This window comes from Pelobates fuscus, chromosome 10, assembly GCF_036172605.1.
Source record: "Pelobates fuscus isolate aPelFus1 chromosome 10, aPelFus1.pri, whole genome shotgun sequence".
Classification (NCBI taxonomy): domain Eukaryota; kingdom Metazoa; phylum Chordata; class Amphibia; order Anura; family Pelobatidae; genus Pelobates; species Pelobates fuscus.
In genome coordinates this window covers 38,025,952-38,052,507 of record NC_086326.1, presented here as the reverse complement: position 1 = coordinate 38,052,507, position 26,556 = coordinate 38,025,952, and the positions used below count along the sequence as shown (strand labels likewise).

Here is a 26,556-nt window from a genome sequence, read left to right as displayed (position 1 = left end):
GATACTGTGCCTACTTGCCCAGTGCCACCACTCATATCTGTTTTAACAATAGGTTAAGCTTTACATTTAAAATAAATATTTTTTTTTCACTGTAATAGAAGAGCAGTTGCCTGCCTGCCAGCTTCTGTGTCAGGTTGGATGCCTTGCCTATTTGCACAGTCAGTGCCACCACTCATATCTGTTTTAACAATAGGTTAAGCTTTACATTTAAAATAAATATTTTTTTCACTGTAATAGAAGAGCAGTTGCCTGCCTGCCAGCTTCTGTGTGAGGTTCACATTGGATACTGTGCCCACTTGCCCAGTGCCACCACTCATATCTGTTTTAACAATTGGTTAAGCTTTAGATTTAAAATAAATAATTTGTTTTCACTGTAACAGAAGAGCAGTTGCCTTCCTGCCAGCTTCTGTGTGAGGTTCACATTGGATACTGTGCCTACTTGCCCAGTGCCACCACTCATATCTGTTTTAACAATTGGTTAAGCTTTAGATTTAAAATAAATAATTTGTTTTCACTGTAATAGAAGAGCAGTTGCCTGCCTGCCAGCTTCTGTGTCAGGTTGGATGCCTTGCCCATTTGCACAGTCAGTGCCACCACTCATATCTGTTTTAACAATAGCTTAAGCTTTAGATTTTAAAGAAATCATTTTTTTTCACTGTAATAGAAGAGCAGTTGCCTGCCTGCCAGCTTCTGTGTCAGGTTGGATGCCTTGCCCATTTGCACAGTCAGTGCCACCACTCATATCTGTTTTAACAATAGCTTAAGCTTTAGATTTTAAAGAAATCATTTTTTTTCACTGTAATAGAAGAGCAGTTGCCTGCCTGCCAGCTTCTGTGTCAGGATGGATGCCTTGCACATTTGCACAGTCAGTGCCACCACTCATATCTGTTTTAACAATAGCTTAAGCATTAGATTTTAAAGAAATCATTTTTTTTCACTGTAATAGAAGAGCAGTTGCCTGCCTGCCAGCTTCTGTGTCAGGTTGGATGCCTTGCCCATTTGCACAGTCAGTGCCACCACTCATATCTGTTTTAACAATAGCTTAAGCTTTAGATTTTAAAGAAATCATTTTTTTTCACTGTAATAGAAGATCAGTTAGTTGTCTGCAAGCATCTGGGTGTCAGGCCTACTTCAGCGTGTGCTCTGCAGACCTGTGCCAGCGTGCTTTGACAGTTGCCAATCATATCTGGTGTCTCTTTAGCGTGCTTTTACAAAGAAAAAAGGTTTCTAGTGTAAGCTAATAGCAGCCAGTCAGTGTCCTTCAAGCGGCTCTGTCAGGCCTTCCTTCAGCGTGTGCCCTGCACAACCCTGCCAGCGTACTTTGACAGTTGCCACTCATATCTGGTGTCTCTATAGCGTGCTTTTACAACCAAAATTTTGTTTCCACTGTAATAGAAGAGCAGTTGCCTGCCTGCCAGCTTCTGTGTGAGGTTCACAGTGGATACTGTGCCCTCTTGCCCAGTGCCACCACTCATATCTGTTTTTACAATAGCTTAAGCTTCAGATTTAAAAGAAATAATTTTTTTTCACTGTAATAGAAGAGCAGTTAGTTGTCTGCAAGCGTCTGGGTGTCAGGCCTACTTCAGCGTGTGCTCTGTAGACCTGTTCCAGCGTTCTTTGACAGTTGCCAATCATATTTGGTGTCTCTTTAGCGTGCTTTTAAAATCAAAATTTGTTTTTCACTGTTATAGATTGAATAGCAGTTACTTGTCTTCAAGCGGGTGTGTCAGTCCTTCCTTCAGCGTGTGCTCTGCAGAACTGTTCCAGTGCACATTGCCAATCATATCTGGTGTCTCTATAGCGTGCTTTTAAAACCAAAATTTATTTTTCACTGTTTTAGATTGAATAGCAGTTACTTGTCTTCAAGCGGTGATGCGCAACCATTATTGCTAGAGGATGTAGATAACAGGGATATGTCTCAGGCAGGCAGCATTAAACACATGGAGGTACGGTGTGATGATGATGATGTTGTACCCGCTGCTGCTTCCTTTTGTGAGTTGTCAGATACAAGCGAAGCGGTTGATGATGACGATGCGTCCATGGATGTCACGTGGGTGCCCGCTCGGCAAGAAGAAGAACAGGGCGAAAGTTCAGATGGGGAGACAGAGAGGAGGAGACGAGTTGGAAGCAGAGGGGGGTCGTCGCAAGGAGCTAGTGGCACAGTCAGACAGCATGCATTGGCACCCGGGGTCAGCCCGACAGCACGCCAATCAACGCATGCTGTGTCCACCACCAGAATGCCGTCATTGCAGAGCTCAGCAGTGTGGCATTTTTTTTGTGTGTCTGCCTCGGACAACAGCAATGCCATTTGCAACCTGTGCCAAAGGAAACTGAGTCGTGGGAGGTCCAACACCCACCTAGGTACAACTGCTTTGCGTAGGCACATGATCTCACATCACAAACGCCTATGGGATCAACACATGAGTACAAGCAGCACGCCTACTCTAAGTCGCCATCCTCCTCCTGGTCTAGCATCTTCAGCCACGTCAACCACTGCTGTCCTTCTTGCCCCCTCTCAACCATCCGCCACTCCGTCTCCCGCCTTGAGCAGTTCCCGCTCATCTGCCCACAGTCATGTGTCTGTCAAGGACATGTTTGAGCGTAAGAAGCCAATGTCACCAAGTCACCCCCTTGCCCAGCGTCTGACAGCTGGCTTGTCCGAACTATTAGCCCGCCAGCTTTTACCATACAATCTGGTTGAGTCTGAGGCGTTCAAAAAATTTGTAGCTATTGGGACACCGCAGTGGAAGGTACCCGGCCGGAATTTCTTTTCACAAAAGGCAATCCCCAACTTGTACTCGATTGTGCAAAAGGAAGTCATGGCATGTCTGACACACAGTGTTGGGGCAAGGGTCCATCTGACCACTGATACCTGGTCTGCAAAGCATGGTCAGGGCAGGTATATCACCTACACTGCGCATTGGGTAAACCTGCTGACGGCTGACAAGCAAGGAATGCGTGGCATTGCAGAGGAGTTGGTGACACCGCCACGAATTGCAGGCAGTCCTGCTGCCACCTCCTCTACTCCTCCTACTCCATCCTCTTCCATAACCTCCTCGGCTGAGTCCTCTTGTGCTGCTGCGTCTTGCTCCACATCAACGGCACCCCCCCAGCTCCCCAGGTACTATTCCACATCCCGGATACGGCAGTGTCACGCCGTCTTGGGTTTGACTTGCTTGAAAGCAGAGAGTCACACCGGACAAGCACTCCTGTCCGCCCTGAACGCACAGGTGGAAAAGTGGCTGACTCCGCAGCAACTGGATATCGGCAAAGTGGTGTGTGACAACGGAAAAAATTTGATAGCGGCATTGAAGTTGGGCAAGTTGACACATGTGCCGTGCATGGCACATGTGTGCAGGGGCGTACCTAGAGCATTTGGCACCCGGGGCGGGTCCTATTTTTGGCACCCCCCCAACTTTAAATGTAAAAAACAACCCACATTTTTTTTCATGTATTTAGCACTGAGCAGTGTTTGTGTGTGAATGTATGCATGTTTTTGTATGAAGTATGTGTGAGTGAATGTAGGGGTGTGTTTGTATGTAGTGCAGTGCTGGTGTTTGAATGCAAGCATGCATTTGTGTGTTGTGTGGTATTTGAATGCAGTGATGTGGTTATATATAATGGTGGGGTTTGCATGTAGTGTTGACGTTGAAATGCGTGAGTATATTTGTGTGTAGTGTTGGTGAGATTTTGAGATGTCTGCACTTATACACATACACGGACATACACACACGCAGAAACACTGTGCTCTGCATGCTGGCATCTGACAACACATTTGCATATAATTCACATTAGCCACCCAGATTTCTTGTTGTGGGCTGGCTGACACCTCTTAAAGGACCACTCTAGGCACCCAGACCACTTCAGCTTAATGAAGTGGTCTGGGTGCCAGGTCTAGCTAGGGTTAACCCATTTTTTTTATAAACATAGCAGTTTCAGAGAAACTGCTATGTTTATTAATGGGTTAAGCCTTCCCCCAAATCTTCTAGTGGCTGTCTCATTGACAGCCGCTAGAGGCACTTGCGTGATTCTCACTGTGAAAATCGCAGTGAAAGCACGCAAGCGTCCATAGGAAAGCATTGTAAATGCTTTCCTATGCGACCGGCTGAATGCGCTCGCAGCTCTTGCCGCGCGTGCGCATTCAGTCGACGGGGTGGAACGGAGGAGGATCGGAGGCAGAGATCTCCCCGCCCAGCGCTGGAAAAAGGTAAGTTTTACCCCTTTTCCCCTTTCCAGAGCCGGGCAGGAGGGGGACCCTGAGGGTGGGGGCACCCTCAGGGCACTATAGTGCCAGGAAAACGAGTATGTTTTCCTGGCACTAGAATGGTCCTTTAACTTCGATCTTTGTTTAGCAGATAACTTCCCTATTTGCTATCCTTATGTGGGCTTGCAATATTTAAGGACACACCAAATAAGGGAACTATCTGCTAAACAGCACCCTCATTTGGTATCTTTAAATATGGAAATCTCGCATACGGCACCAATTCAGGGAATTATCAACTAAACAGCTAAAGGATCAAAATTAAAAAAGCCCTTTTTTAAAAAAATATTTTCAGTTGTTTAGTGGATAAATCCCTTATTTGTTATTCTTATATTAGATTGCAATATTTAAGGACACCAAATAAGGGAGCTATCTACTAAACACATACACAGAGATACACACAATCACACACATAATCACAGATATACACAAACACAATCACAGAACCACACACATGCAATCACAGACACACAATCACATAAACATTACATACATACACACATTTAATAAATAAGAGGTTGTCAGGGTATTTATATCGGCAGACATTTTGTGCTATGATAGAAATACAAAGTGTATATTCTGAAGTCATTGCTAAACAGACCAGACTCCATTTTGTATCTTCAAGCTAACAAAAGAGACACAGAATTTCTTTCCTTTCTCTAAAACTGACCGCTTAGCCAGAGCTGAATGGAATGTCTTGTATAAACAAACCAAGTGATAACAGACTGTCGAGGTTCTAATGGAATAGAATACATTCTATTCCCAGACGTAGGTGACAGAGAAGATTAAATAATTAAATTTTACTTTCTATATCTAACAAGATCCCATTATATTTCGGGGTCATATGTGGTATTACAGGCTGTCATATTAGGAATTATTACAGAAAATGGAGACGCATAGTCTGAAGAAATCCTCTTGATCTGACAGATAAAATAAGTTATAGGCCACATATAGATAACGTAAATGACGTCAAAAATAGCCACCAGGAAAAGTTAACTCTTTCCTGGATAGGTATGTGTAGTGGAACAAGGCTGCCATCTAGAGTCCAAATATTAAAATGGTTACCTAGAAGGGAACCACACCCCACATTTGTGATTGGCTATCACCTAAGGAATTTTTCCCTTTAAAAAGTTAAGACAAGGGAAGAGGGGGAGATTCGAGAAAAAGATTGAAGAGAGAGACATTACAACACTCTGGGGATTCAGAGAGATCCAGGCAGAATCGGGCGATCAGAGTAACCAAGAAACTCTTACACTCCATGCAGAGAAAGAGACCCATGACAAACAAGCTACCTGAGAATATCTGATGAGAATATCTACTTAAACTGGTAAATATACAGGCATTTAATTAATTAATTTAAATTAATTAAAATTAATAGCATGATATATGACTGGATAAATCATGATTAGATTTCATATTTAGAAATCTTAATTATTAAAGGATATATATATATATGGTTATAGCATCCCATCTGCAGCTGGGATTGATATAGCCATTAATGTATTTGTGTGATTAATATCACGTTAGCATATCATGACCATTTATCCAGCTGTATTGATTGGCTCTAAAATAAGATAAAATATCTATTTAGACAAATTAATTAAAATATCAGCTTATGTAACATAGTAAGATTTCTCTTAATTTGATGGAATCAAGGAAGTGGTTACTGACTATTTAAATATTATTTTTATTTAAATCACACAAGAGTAGATCTTAAATCCCTAGAAGAGGTCTAGCCAGCACTGAAAGGGTTATTTCTAACTGCCAGCTGAAAGCTGAAAGCTGAAAGCTGAAAGTTTTTATTGCTGCACGCTGAAGAATTCTCTCCCCTCTGTGAAACATCCCCTCTCTGTGAAGCCTATCGTAAATCAGTCTTGACAGCTTTTAGATTCAATGTTGTATTAACCAGGAAGTAAATTGCCTATTGTATTGCATATATACCATTTTTATACTGCATATTCATTGATCATTACAATATTGTATTGCATATTCATGTTATACTGAAATTCCATTGATTATTGTCATGCATGTTACTTAATATTATATTTTAAAATGTCACAATAAATATCTATTTTTATAACAAATCTGTGACTTAATTATATGGTTTACCTTTCACTTATAACGATAACGATTAGGGATCTGAGAATTGAAAATCGTGGGCAATTCTCTCTGTTTACAAATTATATCCCATAAATATCCCCACAAGGTCCACCCAGCCTCCCTACCTTCCTCTAGAAGGGCTGGAGTGGATCCTCAGTCCCTGGTGGTCAGTGGTTGCTGCTGGGATCTCTGTGGTCTTCCTGCACAGGTCCCTTGCATGCCCTGTAATGCTGCTGTCTCATGCAGGGCAAAGACCGTCAGACACAGTCAGATGCACACAGTCCCACACACAGTCACAGGCAGACAGTCACACATACACATACACACACACACACAGTCACACACACACAGTCACAGACAGACAGTCTCACACACACAGTCACAGACAGTCACACACACACACACAGTCACAGACAGACAGACAGTCACACACACACAGTCAAAGACAGTCACACACACACACAGTCACAGACAGTCACACGCACACACACACACAGTCACAGCCAGACAGACAGTCACACACACACACAGTCACACAGACAATCACAGGCAGACAGTCACTCAGTCACAGATAGTCACACACACACACACACACAGAGAGTCACACAGACAATCACAGGCAGGCAGTCACACAGTCACAGATTGTCACACACACACACACACAGTCACAGACAGTCACACACAGAGTCACAGGCATATAGTTACACACACACACAGTCAAAGACAGTCACAATCACAGTTACACACAGCACACACTCTCTCACTTACTGTAAGCTTGGGCTGGAGGAGGAGTGGATTCAGTACCTCTGGCTCCTGTGCTGTAGTTGGAGAAGCAGGGACTCCTTCCTGCTTCCCCTCTGTGTGCAGCAGTATGAGGCTGCATGTAGCTCCGCCCCCGCATCCGGCTTGGCTCCGCCCCCACGGCCGTTTTAGCTCCGCCCCCAACTCTGTGCAGCCAGATCTCTAGCTCCTGCTCCCAGCCCCTGCTTGTGAGCTGTGTCGGCTGCCCGGTGCCCTGCTGCTATGGCACCCGATGCAGCCACACAGCTCACAGAATAGCAAGCCTGGCCAGCCCTGGTGGCACCCCCTGCCTGATGGCACCTGGGGCGGACCGCCCCCCCCCGCCCCCCCCTTAGTACGCCACTGCATGTGTGTAATCTGATCGTACAACGCTTTGTGCATAAGTACACAGGCTTACAGGACGTCCTGAAGCAGGCCAGGAAGGTGTGTGGCCATTTCAGGCGTTCCTACACGGCCATGGCTCACTTTGCCGATATCCAACGGCGAAACAACATGCCAGTGAGGCGCTTGATTTGCGACAGCCCTACACGTTGGAATTCAACACTCCTAATGTTCGACCGCCTGCTCCAACAAGAAAAAGCTGTTAATGAATATTTGTATGACCGGGGTGCTCATGCGTCCTTTTTTTTTTTCTTTTTTTTTTCTTCAACGTATATTAACATTTTTAGTATACAAATGTAAAAACATATCCCATGCTTTACCCATTTTACAGTACAACTGTACACATGCAACAGAAAAGAAATCACTGAAATTCAACAACACAAAGCTTACACGGGCTTTGAGGTGTTTGCCAAAATGCATGTATTTGTAGCCGAGATATAACAGTGGGTATAATTAACCTATGTAAACTTGTCACATCTGGCACACTTATACATTACTAAACACAGAATAGTAGTGAACTAAAAAAACAAATTAAAAAATTCTGGTATTTGAAGAATATATTCAAATCATTCGTTTTCTGCCTACATTTTGTCATTCAGTTTTCAATTCAGTACAAATAGATGTTCAGTGAATAAACAGCTTAATATGGAGTTGTTGCTTGCTAAAAACAGACAGTTATGCTTTCTTCAGAAAACAATTATTGAACATTTGAAACTCCCATAGAAAGTATGGCTTTCAACTTACTGAGACAAATTAAAATTTCAGCTTTGATGTTCAGCACATTACATGTATTTTTTTCAATATTTCGCTAAAACATAACAGTTAAAAAAAACCAAAAAACGTAAATATAACAAAACTACAACATTTATGCAAAAGGTTGAGGTCCTGCAGTAAAATGTTGATCAGATAAGAAGTTAGGTGGTATTATTTGTGAAAGCGGGTAAGAGAAGAGATTGGCTGGGTCAATGGACAATGAATTTACTGCATGAGTAGGGGGCAACATACCATGCCAGCCAGGGTAGGCTGCTTCTGGATACAATGGAAAAGATGGATATGGGAGACCTGCTGGAACAGTATTTGGCACATGGAGAGGTGGCATAATATTAGCACCCTGACTCTCTCCTATAATTACAGAGAATTCTCCTGGGAACTGAAGGCCATTGCTCAAATTTTGGAGCATATTCTTGATCTCAGGCATGCCAACTTCCTCTCCTGTATCCTCAGAATTCTGATTCCACTGCTCAAAATTTGGGAAACCTGGAGGAGGGAGCCCTTGCTCGGCCATTTGTCTCTCCTCTCGTTCAACATCTGCTAATATGTCAGAGAAAATATCATCTGGGATATCCAAACCTTCTTTATGTTTCTTGGAAGATTTTTTGGGATAAGCTGTCCAGGAAGGATGGCTTGGAAGAAGCAAGATCAGAAGCAGAATAGGATGGTTGTCTTCCAAACCTGGACCTCCCAAAGGACGCAATCTTTGAGGGATGGGTTGGCCGGCAGGTAGAGGCACTAGGAACACCTCCATGCCATGACTTCTGATGATTGCATATCTCAGCTTCCGATTAAGATAAGAATACAGCCGAGCATATGAAACTGCATCACTTGACGTTCTTTGATTCAGTCGGATCACACACATGTCCTTGGTGCACTCTGGCCAGATACGATCCACATATTCCCAAACAGACTCTTGCAAAATGCATCCTTCGGATGTTAACACTTTTGGTAAATCCTGGCAAAGATGACTGCTATAACCAGACTCTGGCATGGCTGTAGCTTTAAACTGCCTTATAGAGAAAGTGTGAAGGAATCCCTTCCACACACATGAGTCTGCTGGATCTGTGAGTCTAGTATCTGGATCATACAATTTCTTGTTCTTCTTTTCAATGCATGAAGAATGTTGATTGCCATTAGTTATATGGTGTTTACATATTTTCTCTGGTTTCTTGGTAATTACCCATTGGCTTAAGTCAGCATCACCTGGAGGGTTTATCAGCCCTTTGCATATAAGGCAGTCCTGATCTAAAAGGTGGCTCTTGTGTTGGGATGTTGTGTCCCTTTTCTCTGAGATGCAATCCTGCTGAGAATCCTGAGGCTGCCACACAGAATCAGACAGATCCTCTAGGGTCAAGTTCTGATCGGGCACAGTATCAATTTCAATTAACCCCTTGTGTGTCAGCTTTGTCATCTGAATCTGGTATGGCTGTCTTTCCTCTTTCTCGATTAGTTCCAGTGCATGTTTTCTCTTTTGAATTCTCCAGTTGGCCAGCTCCTGTGCAGCCATTTACGTTGCACTCAATTGGACCAAACACTGTGGGGTGATTTCACCAAGGACCACACGACAGAACAGGATCTGATTTTTAGGGTCCTTAAAATTGAAAAGGAGGATATCTGCTGTCAGTACACAGGAAAAGTTTAAATATTTCTTGTTCTACGTTCTCTGCAACTCCACGCACCGACTCATCCAATACGTGAAGATCTGGGGTTTCTCTGACTCTCCTCAGTAGTGTATCAAACAGAGTCTGCACTGTGGTAACACGGACATCTTCAGGACATAACTCAACTATTTGCAGATAGGCAGTCTGCAGCTTCTCTTTTTCACCTGTTCTCTTCTTTCTCTTATGCGTATTCTTGTCTATATGCAGGTGGTCTCTTGCCTTTCTTTTAACCAATTCGTTCCTTCCATATGGTTTCAAAAGATCTCTGGCATCATTACTTTCAACGCAAATAACGTCATCATAGTTAGTCTCCTCATTATTCACCGGGAAGAGAGTGTTTGCACTGACTACCCACAGCATGCTCTTGCCCAGGGCCGCCATCAGGGCATGACAACCGCAACGGTTGTCATGGGCCCGGCGGTCCTGGGGGGCCCGGACTGCTCAGGTCGTCCGGGCCCCACATTCAGTGGGAACATACCGGGTCGCAGGGGGCCCTGCGACCTCGGTATGTTCCCACTGGGCCAGCATCTTCTCCTGGGGGGCCCAGCAGCCGGTCACCTCAGGGCCCCCCAGAGGCTGGCCCTGCTGACACCCGGCGCGCGCGCGAGGGAGCACTCTCCTCTGAATGCTTCCTCTTCAGCTCCCTCGCGCACCGTACTGATGCTGGAGCCGGAAGATGACGTCATCTTTCGGCTCCGGCATCAGTACGCGGCGCGCGAGGGAGCTGAAGAGGAAGCACTCAGAGGAGAGTGCTCCCTCGCGCGCCCGCCGGGTCACCGGGTGTCAGGAAATTTGAGTGGGTGGGGGGGGGGGATTTGAATGAGTGGGGGGAGAGGGAAGGCAGGACATTTGAGGGAGGGGGCAGGGAGGAAATATGAATAAGTGGGGGGAGAGGGAGGGAGGAAATATGAATGAGTGGGGGGAGAGGGAGGGAAGGGAGGAAATTTGAGGGAGTGGGGGGGAGAGGGAGGAAATTTGAATGAGTGGGGGGAGAGGGAGGGAAGGGAGGAAATTTGAGGAGTGGAGAGGAAGGAAATTTGGGGGGGAGAGGAAGGTAGGAAATTTGGGGGGGAGAGGAAGGAAATTTGGGGGGAGAGGAAGGAAATTTGAGGGAGGGGAGGGAGAGGTAGGAATTTGAGGGGGGAGAGGAAGGGAGGAAATTTGAGGGAGGGGGGAGAGGAAGGGAGGAAATTTGAGGGAGGGGGGAGAGGAAGGGAGGAAATTTGAGGGAGGGGGAGAGGAAGGGAGGAAATTTGAGGGGGGGAGGAAGGAAATTTGAGGGAGGGGGAGAGGAAGAAAATTTGAGGGAGGGGGGAGAGGAAGGAAATTTGAGGGAGGGGGGGAGAGGAAGGAAATTTGAGGGAGGGGGGAGAGGAAGGAAATTTGAGGGAGGGGGAGAGGAAGGAAATTTGAGGGAGGGGGAGAGGAAGTTAATTTGAGGGAGGGGGAGAGGAAGGAAATTTGAAGGGGAGGGAGGAAGGAAATTTGAAGGGGGAGGGAGGAATGAAATTTGAAGGGGGAGGGAGGAAGGAAATTTGAGGGGGGAGGGAGGAAGGAAATTTGAGGGGGAAGGGAGGAAGGAAATTTGAGGGGGGAGGGAGGAAGGAAATTGGAGCGGGAGAGGAAGGAAATTGGAGCGGGAGAGGAAGGAAATTGGAGGGGGGAGAAGGAAGGAAATTTGAGGGGGGAGAAGGAAGGAAATTGGAGGGGGAGAAGGAAGGAAATTGGAGGGGGGGAGAAGGAAGGAAATTGGAGGGGGGGAGAAGGAAGGAAATTGGAGGGGGGAGAAGGAAGGAAATTGGAGGGGGGAGAAGGAAGGAAATTGGAGGGGGGAGAAGGAAATGAGAGGGAGGGGGAGAAGGACATGAGAGGTGAGAGGGAGGGGGAGAAGAAGGAAATGAGAGGGAGGGGGAGAAGAAGGAAATGAGAGGGAGGGGGAGAAGAAGGAAATGAGAGGGAGGGGGAGAAGAAGGAAATGAGAGGGAGGGGGAGAAGAAGGAAATGAGAGGGTGGGGGAGAAGAAGGAATTGAGAGGGAGGGGGAGAAGAAGGAAATTGGAGGGGGGGGAGAAGAAGGAAATTGACGGGGGTAGGGGGAGAGATTGACATCCATCACACACACACAATGCACCCCTTGCACACAGAAAAACACACAATGCATTACACACAGACACACATACACAAGCAATGCATCCCTTACACACAGCAACACACAATGCACCCCTTCCACACACTCAGTGCATCCCTTACAGACACACACACTGCATCCCATACATACACAAACTCACCTTGCAGCCCTTACACACAGGGACGGACTGAGAGCCTTTGGGGCCCCTGGGCAAAATTAGATCCCAAATATATGTGCATTAAATAAATGTTAAAGGATCACTATAGTGTCAGGAAAACAAAGCGGTTTTCCTGACACTATAGTGCCCTAAGGGTGCCCCCACCCTCAGGGTCCCCCTCCCGTGGCTAGTCACATCCTCCCTCACTCTGTCACTAGAGTGAGGGGGTGACTAGTGACAGAGTGAGGGAGGGGGTGACTAGTGACAGAGTGAGGGAGGGAGGGGGTGACAGTGACAGAGGGAGCGATGGGGTGACTAGTGACAGAGGGAGGGATGGGGTGACTATGACAGAGGGAAGGAAAGGGGTGACTAATGACAGAGGGAGGGGGTAACACAATTACAGAGGGAGGAATGGGGTAACACAGGGAGGGGTGACTAGTGACACAGTGACAGAGGGAGGGTGGGGGTGACACAGGGAGTGATTAGTGACACAGTGCCGGAGGGAGGGCTTGACTAGTGACAGAGGGAGGGGTGACTAGTGGCAGTGAGGGAGGGGGTGACACAGTGACAGGTGACTAGTGACAGAGGGAGGGGGTGACTAGTGACAGAGGGAGGGAGGGGTGACTAGTGATAGAGGGATGGAGGGGTGACTAGTGACAGAGGGATGGAGGGGTGACAGAGAGAAGGGTTGACTAGTTACAGAGGGAGGGGGTGACTAGTGACAGAGGGAGGGGGTGACTAGTGACAGAGGGAGGGGGTGACTAGTGACAGAGGGAGGGAGGGGTGACTAGTGACAGAGGGAGGGGTGACTAGTGACAGAGGGAGGGGGTGACTAGTGACAGAGGGAGGGAGGGGTGACTAGTGACAGAGGGAGGGAGGGGTGACTAGTGACAGAGGGAGGGGGTGACTAGTGACAGAGGGAGGGAGGGGTGACAGTGACAGAGAGAGGGGTTGACTAGTGACAGAGGGAGGGAGGGGTGACAGTGACAGAGAGAGGGGTTGACTAGTGACAGAGGGAGGGGGTGACAGTGACAGAGGGAGGGGTGACACAGTGACAGAGGGAGGGAGGGGGTGACACAGTGACAGAGGGAGGGAGGGGTGACTAGTGACAGGGAGGGGTTGACTAGTGACACAGTGGGGGGTGACAGTGACAGATGGAGGGGGTGACAAATTGACAGAGGGAGGGGGTGACACATTGACAGAGGGAGGGGGTGACACATTGACCGAGGGAGGGGGTGACTAGTGGCAGGGGGAGGGGGTGACTAGTGGCAGAGGGAGGGGGTGACTAGTGGCAGAGGGAGGGGGTGACAGACACATTGACAGAGGGAGGGGGTGACACATTGACAGGGGGAGGGGGTGACAGTGACAAAGAGAGGGTGGTGACAGTGACAGAGGGAGGGGGGTGACAGTGACAGAGGGAGGGGGTGACTAGTGAAAGAGGGAGGGGGTGACACAGTGACAGAGGGAGGGAGGGGTGACAGTGACAGAGAGAGGGGTTGACTAGTGACAGAGGGAGGGAGGGGTGACAGTGACAGAGAGAGGGGTTGACTAGTGACAGAGGGAGGGGGTGACAGTGACAGAGGGAGGGGGTGACACAGTGACAGAGGGAGGGGGTGACACAGTGACAGAGGGAGGGAGGGGTGACTAGTGACAGGGAGGGGGTGACTAGTGACACAGTGGGGGGGTGACAGTGACAGAGGGAGGGGGTGACACATTGACAGAGGGAGGGGGTGACACATTGACAGAGGGAGGGTGTGACACATTGACAGAGGGAGGGGGTGACTAGTGGCAGAGGGAGGGGGTGACTAGTGGCAGAGGGAGGGGGTGACAGACACATTGACAGAGGGAGGGGGTGACACATTGACAGGGGGAGGGGGTGACAGTGACAGAGGGATGGGGGTGACAGTGACAGAGGGAGGGGGGTGACAGTGACAGAGGGAGGGGGTGACTAGTGAAAGAGGGAGGGGGTGACACAGTGACAGAGGGAGGGAGGGGTGACTAGTGACAGAGGGAGGGAGGGGTGACTAGTGACAGAGGGAGGGGGTGACTAGTGACAGAGGGAGGGGGTGACTAGTGACAGAGGGAGGGAGGGGTGACAGTGACAGAGAGAGGGGGTGACAGTGGCAGAGGGAGGGGGTGACACATTGACAGAGGGAGGGGGTTGACTAGTGGCAGAGGGAGGGGGTGACTAGTGGCAGAGGGAGGGGGTGACAGACACATTGACAGAGGGAGGGGGGTGACAGTGACAGGGGGGACTAGTGACAGAGGGAGGGGGTGACTAGTGACAGAGGTAGGGGGGTGACAGTAACAAAGAGAGGGTGGTGACAGTGACAGAGGGAGGGTGGTGACAGTGACAGAGGGAGGGTGGTGACAGAGACAGAGGGAGGGTGGTGACAGAGGGAGGAGGGTGACAGTGACAGAGGGAGGGGGAGTGACAGTGACACAGTGAGGGAGGGGGTGACAGTGACAGAGAAAGGGAGGGGGGTGACAGTGACACAGTGAGGGAGGGTGGTGACAGTGACACAGTGAGGGAGGGGGTGACAGTGACAGAGGGAGGGGGTGACAGTGACAGAGGGAGGGTGGTGACAGAGGGAGGAGGGTGACAGAGGGAGGGGGTGACAGTGACAGAGGGAGGGTGGTGACAGAGGGAGGAGGGTGACAGTGACAGAGGGAGGGGGTGACCGTGACAGAGGGAGGGGGTGACAGAGGGAGGGTGGTGACAGTGACAGAGGGAGGGTGGTGACAGAGGGAGGAGGGTGACAGTGACAGAGGGAGGGGGTGACAGTGACAGAGGGAGGGTGGTGACAGAGGGAGGAGGGTGACAGTGACAGAGGGAGGGGGTGACAGTGACAGAGGGAGGGGGGTGACAGTGACAGAGGGAGGGTGGTGACAGAGGGAGGGTGGTGACAGTGACAGAGAGAGGGTGGTGACAGAGACAAATGGAGGGTGGTGACAGAGGGAGGAGGGTGACAGTGACAGAGGGAGGGGGGGTGACCGTGACAGAGGGAGGGTGGTGACAGAGGGAGGGTGGTGACAGTGACAGAGGGAGGGTGGTGACAGAGACAGAGGGAGGGTGGTGACAGAGGGAGGAGGGTGACAGTGACGGAGGGGGTGACAGTGACAGAGGGAGGGGGTGACAGTGACAGAGAGAGGGAGGGTGGTGACAGTGACACAGTGAGGGAGGGGGTGACAGTAACAGAGAGAAGGGTGACAGAGGGAGGGTGGTGACAGTGACACAGTGAGGGAGGGGGTGACAGTGACAGGGAGTGTGGTGACAGTCACACAGTGAGGGAAGGGGCGTGACAGTGACAGAGAGAGGGAGGGTGGTGACAGTCTCACACAGTGAGGGAGGGGGGTGACTGTGACAGAGGGAGGGGGGTGAGTAGTTCCTACCTGTCTGTCTCTCTGCTCGCTCTGGTCTCTCTGGCTGCTGCTCCTTCCCCTGCTGATCGGGCTCTGTGTGAGAGGAGAGTACAGGAAGTGAGGTCCCTTCCTTGCCCCTCCTCTCTTTATCACACAGAGCCGCACGGGACAGGGAGAAGGAGACCTGGCAGAGAGCTGGTGAAGCTGCCAGGTCTCATGTGAGGGTAAGGGAGATTTACAGAGCGGTAGGTTGCTGGGGCCCTGTGCTGATCTCTCCAGCATGGCTGTGCTGCCGGGCCCCTGGCTGCCTCGGGCCCTCGGTCCATGACCGATGTGCCCTAGTTGTCAGTCCGCCCCTGCTTACACATACAAACACAGATTCACACAATGCATTCCTTACACACATCAGGACATCCCCCCCCCCCCACACACACACACACACCCTTGTGAACAAACTCATTGGTGGAACATGAAGGTGGACCCTGGGACCCAGACCTTGAGCTGTGTAAAGGGCCCTCAAGCTGCTTCTCGTTCTCCCAGAACATTGAATTTTGTGACCACAGTTACAAACCGCCTCCAGAGAGCCTGTTCTACACCAGACCAGTGGAGCCAGACGGCAGCTGAAGCCCATCATCATCCTCATCTGGTTGTAAGTAGGCAATCTAGTATATTATTTGGGGCACTAATCTTTAATTTACCTCACATTAAAGGTACACTATAGTCCCCAGAACCACTGCAGCTTAATGTAGTGGTTCTGGTGTCTATAGCCTGTCCCTGCAGGCCTTTTATTGTAAACACGGCGGCACTGCAGCACTGTGTTAGTTAACATGGCAGATCATATGGGTGGGGCACTGTGATGTCACATGGGGGGGCGGCAAACTTTACTTTTGCCTAGGGCGGCAAAAATCCTAGCACCGGCCCTGCAGACACTGCATCCCTGTGGGCGGACTCGGGGGGGGGGGGGGGGAACTCGGGTGCAGGCGCCGGGGGGCCCAGACCTTGAGCTGTGTCAGGGGCCCCAAAATTTCTGATGGCAGCCCTGCTCTTGCCATTGCCTACTCCACCTTCAACGACAGGGTGCAAGTCCCAAGGAGAAGGATCATTCACTTTATTATCTGTCTTTATTTCACAAGTAGTGCCTGGAACATCCTCATGGGTCACTAGATGTAAATCTGGACTAATGTCAACCACAGGGTCTGGAAAATCATCAATTTGAAATTTTTCGAATAATCCCAGTGGGCTGCCACATTCTTCCTCCTCTGATGGTATTAAAGTTTGCAGAGATTCACTATGGGGTGGTGTCAAGCATTTTGGAGAACAATTAAGCATCTCCATCCCAATACGTTTCAGATGTCCTATCAGCTCTTCCACCCTTTGCGATACTATGGGCAGGCTACCCGTGACATCATTACTCACGGCCCTATTTCACGCGGAGGACGGCGCCCTTTCAAAACGACGCCACGTGCTCCCTGTCCCCAGTCCACATCCCGCCTCAAGTGCTCATGCGTCCTTTTGAGGAGGTGACAAACCTAGTCAGTCGCAACGAAGGCACCATCAGCGACATCATACCATTTGTTTTCTTCCTGGAGCGTGCCCTGCGAAGAGTGCTGGATCAGGCTGTAGATGAGCGTGAAGAGGAAGAGGAAGAGTTGTGGTCACCATCACCACCAGAAACAGCCTTATCAGCATCGCTTGCTGGACCTGCGGCAACGCTGGAAGAGGATTGTGAGGAAGAGGAGTCAGAGGAGGAATGTAGCTTTGAGGAGGAGGAGGAGGAGGAGCAAGACCAAACACAACAGGCATCCCAGGGTGCTCATTGTCACCTATCTGGTACCCGCGGTGTTGTACGTGGCTGGGGGGAAGAACATACCTTCAATGACATCAGTGAGGAGGAGGAACGGGAAATGAGTAGCTCGGCATCCAACCTTGTGCAAATGGGGTCTTTCATGCTGTCCTGCCTGTTGAGGGACCCTCGTATAAAAAGGCTGAAGGAGAACGACCTGTACTGGGTGTCCACGCTACTAGACCCCCGGTATAAGCAGAAAGTGGCGGAAATGTTACCGAATTACAACAAGTCGGAAAGGATACAGCATTTGCAAAATAAATTAAAAAGTATGCTTTACACAGCGTATAAGGGTGATGTCACAGCACAACGGGAATCTAACAGGGGGAGAGGTGGAAGTCATCATCCTCCTCCTCCTCCTCCCACGACCACGCCGGCAAGGACAGGACGCTTTAAAGACGTGTTGTTGATGGAGGACATGCGGACCTTTTTAAGTCCTATGCATCGCCACAGCTCTTCGGGATCCACCCTCAGAGAGCGACTCGACCGACAGGTAGCAGACTACCTCGCCTTAACTGCAGATATCGACACTCTGAGGAGCGATGAACCCCTTGACTACTGGGTGTGCAGGCTTGACCTGTGGCCTGAGCTATCCCAATTTGCGATAGAACTTCTGGCCTGCCCCGCTTCAAGTGTCCTGTCAGAAAGGACCTTCAGTGCAGCAGGAGGTATTGTCACTGAGAAGAGAAGTCGCCTAGGTCAAAAAAGTCTACATTACCTCACCTTTATTAAGATGAATGAGGGATGGATCCCGAAGGGACTGACACTGGGCGATACATTCGCTTAAAAAAGGCCTGATGAGATGAGCTGCCTTGGGCTAAAAATGGTCCACGCGCTGCTGTATTTTAGCTCTGAATGACGTTTGACTTGCGTGACTTATCCGCCACCAACTAGGGTTCAAGCCTCCATGTTTTAGGGCACTTTCTGCCTGTGAAACAAACATCAATATTTCTGGCCGCTGCTACAGCAGCGGCTGCAACAATACCACATTTTTCAGGCATGTGTACATGCCTAATTTTTAGGCCCACTGGTGCAGCACTGTGGCTTCAAAAACCAAACCAAAAAAAATCCTCCAAGATGGCACCAATATACCAGTGGTCTAAGCATCTTCCCACCTTGGCCTAAAAAGGGGAGGTGATTCAACAATTAAAAATCTCTGCCATTTACACGTCCACTGATAGTAGACGCGGAAGGTATTAAACTGATATGAACAATACTCCACTCCTATCAGTAGGTACGTCCCATTGTGATTTATGCCCCCCACCCACCGCGCAGGGATAGGGGCTGTGGGGGAGGAAAGTAGGCCCCCCCATTGTGATTTATGGCCCCCACCCACCGCGCAGGGGTGGGGGCCGAGGGGGGGAGGACAGTAGGTCCCCCCATTGTGATTTATGGCCCCCACCCACCGCGCAGGGGTTGGGGAGGACAGTAGCTCCCCCCAGTGTGTATCATGGGCTTTGAGGACAGGTGTCAATCCATACCTGCCAAGTGACCCTATGTAGGGGTAACAGTCCCTATTCTGCTCTGTGTCAGTGTGTATCATGGTCTCTGTGGACGGGGAACAGTCTCTATTCTGCTCTGTGTCAGTGTGTATCATGGACTCTGTGGACAGGGAACAGTCCCTATTCTGCTCTGTGTCAGTGTGTATCAGGGGTTTTGAGGACAGGTGTAAATCCATATCTGCCAAGTGACCCTATGTAGGGGGAACAGTCCCTATTCTGCTCTGTGTCAGTGTGTATCATGGTCTCTGTGGACGGTGAACAGTCTCTATTCTGCTCTGTGTCAGTGTGTATCATGGTCTCTGTGGACAGGGAACAGTCTCTATTCTGCTCTGTGTCAGTGTGTATCAGGGGTTTTGAGGACAGGTGTCAATCCATATCTGCCAAGTGACCCTATGTAGGGGGAACAGTCCCTATTCTGCTCTGTGTCAGTGTGTATCAGGGGTTTTGAGGACAGGTGTCAATCCATATCTGCCAAGTGACCCTATGTAGGGGGAACAGTCCCTATTCTGCTCTGTGTCAGTGTGTATCAGGGGTTTTGAGGACAGGTGTCAATCCATATCTGCCAAGTGACCCTATGTAGGAGGAACAGTCCCTATTCTGCTCTGTGTCAGTGTGTATCAGGGGCTTTGAGGACAGGTGTCAATCCATACCTGCCAAGTGACCCTATGTAGGGGGGACAGTCTCTATTCTGCTCTGTGTCAGTGTGTATCATGGTCTCTGTGGACGGTGAACAGTCTCTATTCTGCTCTGTGTCAGTGTGTATCATGGTCTCTGTGGACAGGGAACAGTCTCTATTCTGCTCTGTGTCAGTGTGTATCAGGGGTTTTGAGGACAGGTGTCAATCCATATCTGCCAAGTGACCCTATGTAGGGGGAACAGTCCCTATTCTGCTCTGTGTCAGTGTGTATCAGGGGTTTTGAGGACAGGTGTCAATCCATATCTGCCAAGTGACCCTATGTAAGGGGAACAGTCCCTATTCTGCTCTGTGTCAGTGTGTATCAGGGGTTTTGAGGACAGGTGTCAATCCATATCTGCCAAGTGACCCTATGTAGGAGGAACAGTCCCTATTCTGCTCTGTGTCAGTGTGTATCAGGGGTTTTGAGGACAGGTGTCAATCCATATCTGCCAAGTGACCCTATGTAGGAGGAACAGTCCCTATTCTGCTCTGTGTCAGTGTGTATCATGGTCTCTGTGGACGGTAAACAGTCTCTATTCTGCTCTGTGTCAGTGTGTATCATGGTCTCTGTGGACAGGGAACAGTCTCTATTCTGCTCTGTGTCAGTGTGTATCAGGGGTTTTGAGGACAGGTATCAATCCATATCTGCCAAGTGACCCTATGTAGGGGGAACAGTCTCTATTCTGCTCTGTGTCAGTGTGTATCAGGGATCATTAGGATAGGTGTCAATCCATATCTGCCAAGTGACCCTATGTAGGGGGAACAGTCCCTATTCTGCTCTGTGTCAGTGTGTATCAGGGGTTTTGTGGACAGGCGTCAATCCATATCTGCCAAGTGACCCTATGTAGTGGGAACAGTCTCTATTCTGCTCTGTGTCAGTGTGTATCAGGGATCATTAGGATAGGTGTCAATCCATATCTGCCAAGTGACCCTATGTAGGGGGAACAGTCCCTATTCTGCTCTGTGTCAGTGTGTATCAGGGATTTGACTATCTTTATTCAGATTGAAAAATTTCAATTCCAGGAAAAATTTAACAAACATTTACAAGAACATGTTATGCACATAATAGAAACAACGTAAACCTCTTTAAAGCCACAAACTTAAGACAAAAAATACGTACACACAATGTGTAAGGGTTTGAAAGAATATTCTGAATCCTTACACGTTTACTTTATCGTTTGTTTGATTTTTGTGAACCATATATAAACTACAAGCAGCGTGAAAACTATAAAAACTCAAGTGGCCATGCTGATCAAATTAAATAGTATGCTTTACACAGCGTATAAGGGTGATGTCACAGCACAACGGGAATGTAACAGGGGAAGAGGTGAAAGTCATCCTCCCCCTCCCACGACCCCGCCATATCTGCCAAGTGACCCTATGTAGGGGTAACAGTCTCTATTCTGCTCTGTGTCAGTGTGTATCATGGTCTCTGAGGACGGGGAACAGTCTCTATTCTGCTCTGTGTCAGTGTGTATCAGGGCAGGGCTTTGAGGACAGGTGTCAATGGTAGGTGATTTCTGCCCTTTATGGATTAAAAGCAGACTCTGCATCAACTGTGCAATTTTCCATGGGAGTTTTGCCATGGATCCCCCTCCGGCATGCCACAGTCCAGGTGTTAGTCCCCTTGAAACAACTTTTCCATCACTTTTGTGGCCAGATAGAGTCCCTGTTGGTTTTAAAATTCGCCTGCCCATTGAAGTCAATGGCGGTTCGCGCGGTTCGCCGGTTCGCGAACATTTGCGGAAATTCGCGTTCGCCGCTCGCGAACCGAAAATTTCGGGTTCGCGACAACACTACTCCTAAAACATAATAATAATTTGTTTTGTATACATTTGTTTGTAAGTAATGTCGTTTTGTTACTGTATTTGTCAATCTTCGTATCTGAAAATCCTTGAATGCTGTACGTACAAACAAGAGAATGCCTAAAGCATTATAACCAGCAGAAACTTTCTGAACAAATTAATTACACACATTGTGTGCATGTTAAATATCCAGTTTAGTACCAGTATGATGTTTTTGAATGCCCTGCATTTTACCCATTGATGTCATTCCTTCTAGGGTGGAGTTGATGATGAGGTTTCTCTCACAGGTTATGTCCTGGCTGCTTTAATGGAAGGTGGTATGTCTCCTGATGTAAGTATCCTGTTACTGAGGGATACATTTTTAAAACCATCACTATTCACAGTTTAGCATAAAAAAATCTCTAAAAGAATGTTCTATATATAATTTTACTCTTAAAATCAATATATCAGGACACGTTAAATAGTGAATCAAGCAATCTCTATGTGTAGCTGGAGGGGGACTGTCCATTCGGCAATTTACCTGCATTATAGCTCTGTATTTTATTTAATCAGAATCCTATGGTGGAAAGAGGCATGAAATGTCTAAAAAATGCATCTCTAGAGGAGGCTAGCACCTACAAAATGGCCCTAATGGCCTACGCTTACACTTTGGCAGATCTTCCAGATGCCCGAGATGAACTTCTTCAGAAATTGGACAGTAAAGCAATAAAAGCAGGTATGATTGTTTAGTTCAGATCCAAGAATATATGTTACACTGGCAAATTCATTTTTCTCACCTCTTCTTTAATATCATTAATTCCAAACAGAGCATATTCTATTTCCTCATGTTATGTGCTAAGCCTTCTTTTCCACACTCCCATCAGTTCAGTGGTATAAGCAATAATCCCAACCCATGAGCTTGTTATCGTAACTTTGACCTCTCCTTTACAACTCAGAACCAATCTGTTGTCAAACTGGTCTTGCAATAATCATTTGAAAAATTATTACTTGCCTTCATTCTCTTCTACTAAATTATGTGTTTTTAAACTCATCAGTTACCATCTTGACTGCGGTTATTCATTCTGTATTGCTCTGCCTGTCTCTTATGCATAAATAAGCCAAGCTTAAGTTAATAATGAATGGTGCTGTGGGCATCTCGTCCTTACCCAGCAATCCTCAAACAAGCATTCTTAACCACCAAAAAACATTATACCCAGTAGGTTAATTAGACCATTTCAATTCAATATCTAATAATTATGATAATAATAACAATAATCGTGGTGATAATAATGATAATAATATAGGCATGGACACCTTTGTTTTTTATTTAGCACACATCAGTATCGTTTACGTACTTGCTTAAACATAATGTTGGCAGTTATGGAAGTAAATGTTCACTTTATGAAATCATCACTACAAGATAGTATGAGTGATGGGTTACGGAATTAAATTGCCATAGTTAAAGAAGTTCTGAACCAGTATGGTCTTTAAAGTAAAATCACTAGTTTGATAGAACCAAGATTTGACTACTGGACTATAGCCTTCTCATGAGCTTCATGCAAACATAACCACACTTTTAACTTTGTGTTTTGTAGATGGTTCAACACACTGGACCCAGGCATCCAAAGCTGAATCAGATAGTTTCTGGTCCAAACCCAAGTCTGTGGATGTAGAATTAACATCATACGTTCTTCTGTCAAAGGCTTCAGCCAAAAAAGTGTCTAAGAAGGAGATTGGAGAAATGGTGGCCATCATGCGATGGTTATCAAAACAGCAGAATGCCAACGGAGGATTCTGTTCCACTCAGGTAGCTCACACTAGGGCCGGGAATCTCAGGAAATGGCATTTATATAGGCAAGTGATATCTGCAAGTAAAGATAAATGTGGTGGATATTTTTTAAAGTAGTCATTTTGTTTGTCCAATTATCTGCCACTATATAATATCCACGGTGTCATGTGTCTTATACACAGTTAGTTGTAGTATATCACGTTTTGCTACCTGATTCTGTGATACAAGCAAAACAATAAAAACAAAAAAAAACAAAAATATCCTCTGCTAGCTGTTTGAACACATTTATAGTCACATAATAATGAAATGTATGAGGGCTAAATCAAGCCATGGAAGAATTATTTTCAAACAAGAAATACATATTGTATATTATAATTGTAATATAATATAAATGAAGACTGCTCTTCAAATTTGTATCAGGTAGATATCAGTTAAATTGTAGAGTATAAATGTAGAGGAATAAATATAAGAATTTGACAGTGCATACATAAGTCATATTATTGAGCTTCAGTCAAGTTAGTTCCTGAGATGCAAAAGTTACATTAATAAATATAACAAGAGATCAGTGGACATAAAATCACCAATATTAAAGTGTATGGTATAAAAGCACAACCATATCACATAGAAGCCACTGGGATATCACAGAATACCTAAAGCAAAATAAAAACAACATAGTGTGTACTGTATAAAAATATAAAACGTGGAATGTAACAATAGGATTACCACTCACATGGCCCAGAGCTGTCCCAGGCTCTATATTGCAGGCTCAAGGGTGCCAATACTGGCTACGGGGTTCACGTTATCACAGCAGGAAACTAGACATCAGATGTTTGGCAAAATAAAAACTTTATTCCAGGATACATAAACTTTTTAAAAACTTTAAAAGAAACTATTAGATACTTCAAATCAGGTTGATGTGAAACCTACTGGCAAAGTCACACTTACCAACGAGATCAGTAATCCACCAAGTGATCAGTACAAAATATAAATAGCAAACGCGTTTCGGATTAAATGCCTTCTTCAAGTGCTGTAGAAGTCTCCTTTTGGTGTTCCTTTTATATTCCTTAATGTGCTGTGCATCTGTGTCCAATCGTTCGGTAATTACACTTCCGCAATTATGTTTCTGGATCCCTGACATCATTTCCGCTGACGTCGCCGTAACAATGTGTAGTTGGAACACAGCGTTGACAGCTGGAACACAAAGTCTTTTCAATTACCAAGGTGGTGGTAACTTTATGAGAACAATCAGTCCGCATTCCTCCTTGGTTCATTGCGCAAAATGTCTGACAAGTGTAATGTCCTTATAGTCCAATTATAACATAAAACATAATGAAAAAAAATTAAATAAATATAGATAAAATACATGATGAAAACATTAATTCCTGCAACACAAATAAAAATAGAAGTATAATTAAAACAGAAGTATAAAAATAGATAAAGTGAATAAAGTTACATAAACACTTCTATATGACATTCAATAAAATAACCTAATCTAAAATCTAAAATCTAAAATATTTTAGATCCTGTGAGCATAAGATACACATTTGGTAACCCAAAATAGCTATATATTATTTGAAAGTAAAAATAAAAAATACTTTGTCTTTCTTGTGAAGGGAATCTATTCTGTTACTTCGTTATGGAGAGTATTTCTGTGGAAGTACTTGAGCACTCCTAAATCCATTAATTTGCTAAACTTCCCATTCTAAAAATAAGGGGGTGGTAAAAGGGAGGTATGAAAATAAGACACGACACAAACACCACTTAGGTTTTTTTTAGGAGTCTTGATGTTGTTTGCATGTGACTATGCATTATTGTACTCTATTAATATTGAATATCAGTAAAGTAAGTAGAATATGGATCCAGACATTGATTTGGTCATGCCGGGAATGGTTGGGATCCTAAATTCAGGGTATGGAACATAAGCAAAATGGACAAAGACAAGACAGAATGTGAAAGCAAAGAGAAGGTACATTATCTGTATTTGCCTGGATATAAAGAGTTAAATCTGGAATATAGATAGATAAATAGATAGATAGATAAATAGATAGATAGATAGTCCAGAATTAAAATTGCACTCGCAGGATTGTTAAAATGTAACTTATTGCTTACGTTGATTTTTATTTTGTAAAGCAATATACATTACATTTTAACTGTGTGACGCAAGTTCCTGGGCAGTGCTATCTAAATTTTGGATTCTGCATTACTGCAGACAAGCACCAGGCAAGTATTTGATCTGTATATAGAGTGCAGTTCCAGGGTTTGTTGTAGCTTCTGCTGTGAACCCTTACAAAGTAAGAAGTGATTAAGTCAACGCTACCATTATTTTCAATGTGTGCTCAGTATATGCCATTATCACCTGCTCAGCAAGACATTCTCCTGATGTATTGCTCAGCAAGACAAAGTGGTAAAAGTAATTGAGTCTTGTGATTGATGGAGATGAGAAGAGTATCTCAAGAGTATCCTTGTTCTTTCCAGGACACGGTGGTCGCACTCCAAGCTCTGGCTAAGTTTGGATCACTGACTTTCTCCAAAGCTGGGAATGTCACAGTAACGGTTAGCTCACCGAATGGCTTCCAGCATGAGCTCCATGTAGATGACAGCAATCGTCTCCTCCTGCAAAGGACTTCCTTACCACACATCCCTGGAGAATATACCATTTCTGCCACAGGCATGGGGAGTGTTTATGTACAAGTAAGTAGAGGCTGCTATAAAACCTACATTGTTACATGTTATGCTGTTCCCACTCCAGCTGACGTCTTAATATCTGTTCATTAATCTATTTCCCTACTTTTAATCAATACGTGGCAGGTAACTAAGAGATACCATATACCCCCACCAGAAAGAGAAGCCACCTTTAATCTGTCGGTTGTGACCCAGTGCACCAAGAAAGACTTATTGGAGATTGCAGTGGAGTTTTGGTAAGAATTATTGTTTTAGGAGAGTTGCACAAACAGAGACTCCAGGCAAATAAAATATAGGAACAAAAAAAGTAGACCAGATGTGAAGAGAACGGGAGAATAAGGGAGAGAGGGAGAGAGAGAGAATATGCCATATGATATATCATTATATATCAAGGATAAAACTATTCTTACATTTTCACTGCAGGTACCAAGGAGAGCGTCCTTCTACTAACATGGCCCTTGTGGATGTGAAGATGATTTCAGGATATGTTCCCCAAAAGGAATCCATAGAAAAAGTATGTAACAGTTACTAGGATGTCAAGGATAATTACTCCTACAGGTCTATAATTGGTAAGGATGTAACCTATACCAAAACACCTTAATAGTCCTAGTATACTGATAGGGGCCCACACTATGGTCTATAATTTGTAGCAGTT

The 26,556-nt window shown here is 46.4% G+C and overlaps 2 protein-coding genes across 2 annotated transcripts in view; both read left to right on the top strand.

Annotated features, from left to right (window-relative positions):
- Window positions 1–26,556, top strand: part of LOC134574918 (alpha-2-macroglobulin-like protein 1) — a 259,124-nt gene that overhangs the window by 62,687 nt on the left and 169,881 nt on the right. The window lies entirely within an intron of this gene.
- LOC134574919 (alpha-2-macroglobulin-like protein 1) overlaps window positions 1–26,556 on the top strand; it is a 41,347-nt gene that overhangs the window by 11,823 nt on the left and 2,968 nt on the right. The window contains exons 10-15 of the mRNA XM_063433985.1: window positions 21,708–21,782; window positions 22,004–22,166; window positions 23,026–23,237; window positions 25,695–25,910; window positions 26,028–26,137; window positions 26,325–26,415. Of these exons, the coding sequence (XP_063290055.1) occupies window positions 21,708–21,782; window positions 22,004–22,166; window positions 23,026–23,237; window positions 25,695–25,910; window positions 26,028–26,137; window positions 26,325–26,415 (867 nt within the window). The remainder of the gene's footprint in view (window positions 1–21,707; window positions 21,783–22,003; window positions 22,167–23,025; window positions 23,238–25,694; window positions 25,911–26,027; window positions 26,138–26,324; window positions 26,416–26,556) is intronic.